Source organism: Notothenia coriiceps, unplaced genomic scaffold (genome assembly GCF_000735185.1).
Source record: "Notothenia coriiceps isolate Sejong01 unplaced genomic scaffold, NC01 NC01_scaffold00028652, whole genome shotgun sequence".
Taxonomy (NCBI): domain Eukaryota; kingdom Metazoa; phylum Chordata; class Actinopteri; order Perciformes; family Nototheniidae; genus Notothenia; species Notothenia coriiceps.
This window is the reverse complement of record NW_011361353.1, coordinates 1-2680: the sequence shown is the minus strand read 5'-3', so window position 1 is coordinate 2680 and position 2680 is coordinate 1. Positions and strand designations below refer to the sequence as shown.

The following is a 2680-nucleotide window of genomic DNA, read 5'->3' as shown; positions in this document are numbered from 1 at the left end:
CTATCAACTCAGTGAAAGCACTGCCTGCTGACCAATCAGAGCTCAGTGTGCGGAGTTTAAAGCGATCAAGTCTTATTACAGGAGAAAGGAAATACAGAAAAGCTGCCGTTGCAGGAAAGACGGCCGGCAAAAATCACCGACTGTGTGAACGTGAACATTAATAGAATATCACCTCCCATCTTCAGAGCAATCTGACTATTATAACATTAGCGTTAAGAAAGCTTACTTAAATATCTGCCACAACATAAGTAACCGGATCAGAGTAACATTAAGTACAGTCTGCGGCATATCACATCACAATGTATCATATATTTCCTTATCTGAGTCAGCTGAGCCGTATCTGGCCGTGCAACACTCACAGTGTCACAGACTGTATGCAGAAGTATTATTTTAAGCAACACATTAAGTTGACGAAACACTCGAGTCAAATGTAATGAAAGTCAGATGGTGTCTTAGACGGGGCAGTGATATCATAAACCTGTTAATGTACGCATTCAAACACTTGTTCTGTTACCAGCTGTATTCACCTTGCAGGTGCAGCTATGTGGCTTTGATCCTGGATCAAGTGTTTAAGTCATGGATGTTTAAAGTTTAACTTCTTCATATGTCTAATATTATAGTTGACTTTTCATTCAGGAAGTATGACGCTGTGCTGTCAGTACGCTTCTCCATGTTTGTGATTGGTCGAATGCTCCAGATACCACCCCTTTCATGTGAACGCGCAACTAGATAGGACACGGCTGGCTTGAGCGATCCACTTGATAACCAGCGTCGTAGGACCGTTTAGCGAGAGCGCGTATGTTTTGGATTAGGCCAACCGGCTAACTCAAACACATCCAGGTAAGGTTGAACCAGCTTCGTAGTACAGGCCTCTGGGGGCTGAAAGCATTCACTAATAAAACACCATACTGTATATTCTCTCAGGTGATGAACAGTTGTTGGTTTATAAACAGGTGAGGTGTCCCATAATGTATTTAGGCGGTAATGCTGCCAAAAAAATAAAATAATAATTCATTTTATTTATATAGCACCCTTTAAAAACAACGTCAATGCTATGAGGGAGGAGAAAATACAATAAAATAAAAAGTTATCCTAGGAACATATTGAGTAAGATATGGTAATATAAAAAAAAGTCAAAAGCATAAAAGGTAAGAATAAAAATCAATAAACAAAGGAAGTGGAAATGGAGTGATTCTGCCAAGTTCAGCACCATGGAGAGCGACACACACACGTCAATGACACTCATTCAAATATCACTGGCATTAGAAAAAAGGTACAATATCAGTCGAATTAAAAGGTGTTTAAACTACTTTGGAAAAGCTAGAGATCAACAATATGTGGTTTATTTCAATGGAAGATGAGAAGAAGTGTGAAGCGAGAGATAGGAGGTGATTAGCTTAGCATAAAGACTGTAAGCATGGAGATACAGTTAGCCCTGTCCAAAACAAACACAATGTGGCGACTAACAATTACAAAGCTCACATTACGTTTAATCAAATCTCCCTCCCTGTATATAGAAAGATGTGCAATGCTGAAATTCCACAATGTAACTGGTGCGTAAAAGCTCAGAAAGCCACGTCAAATCCAAATTCAGTTTGAAGCTACTTGTGAAAAATATGAACGTGAAAGTGTATCATATGGATGTTGCCCTCCATTGGGCCTTAAAGCAGAATGTCAGTTTGCTCCCTCTCCCCGACCTACCTGAAGATGAAGATGAAGAGCATCAGCAGCATGCAGAAGGTGGCCACGTTGTCCATGGTCTTCATCAGAACCACCAGCTGTCTCTGCAGAGCCGGCATGAAGCGAACCAGCTTCAGAACCCGCATCAGTCTGAAGGTCCTCAGCACCGAGAGACCCCCGCCCTGCTGACCCACGATCTCCCACACACTGAGGGGGGAACCAGGGAGAGTCACGTCCATTAATGTTCTACCTTTTCACTTTGACTAATGTTGTGGAGGACATTCTTAAAGGTCCCCTATTATACTGTTTCTCATCAATATCTCACAGGTCTCAGATATATCCAGAGCCTGTTTCTGATTGGCTGAAAAACCAAACAGATCATTGCAGCATTACCCATAATCCCCTCTGTTTCAGCCCTGTTTCCAAAGTGCTGATTCTCTGTCTGTTACTTTAGATGAAAATAAGGAGCCCCTCCCCACGCCCCTCTGAGAGACATTTGGTTACAAATAACTCAATGGTGCTCTAGGAGGAGATTCAGGTGATAAGGGGGGGGGGGTTACCTTGGTTGCTGATTGGCTAATGGTTACACAAGACAAAACATCGTTATGACATCATAAAGTGGCCAAAATCTGATCAGCTCATTTTCAGACAGGTTTTTATAGAAATGGATCAAAAAGAGAGAGAATCTTTTTTGGTGCAGCCCTTTGTATATTTTCTGTAAGTGTTATGAAGTCCTGTGCTCACCTGATGACCACGATGATGCCGTCGAAGATGTTGTACGGGTTCTTGATGTATCCGAACGGCCCGTAGACTAAAACCTTGAGCAGCATCTCCAGAGCGAAGAGGCTGGTGAACACGATGTTACTGATCTCCAGAGCGTTGGTCAGTTCGTCCGGCTGCACACACAGAGAGAGAGAGAGAGAGAGAGAGAGAGAGAGGGAGAGAGAGAGAGAGAGAGGTTAATCAATAACAAATACAATGATATGCAACACATCCAACA

The 2680-nt window shown here is 42.3% G+C and overlaps 1 protein-coding gene across 1 annotated transcript; it reads right to left on the bottom strand.

Annotated features, from left to right (window-relative positions):
- Positions 1–1701: 1701 nt before the first annotated feature.
- Positions 1702–2576, bottom strand: LOC104958309 (voltage-dependent T-type calcium channel subunit alpha-1G-like; the record flags this gene model as incomplete). The annotated part of the gene is made up of 2 exons (XM_010786030.1): positions 1702–1887; positions 2425–2576. Coding segments are annotated over 2 exons (338 nt in total), but the record flags the coding sequence as incomplete, so codon positions are not given.
- Positions 2577–2680: the final 104 nt, after the last annotated feature.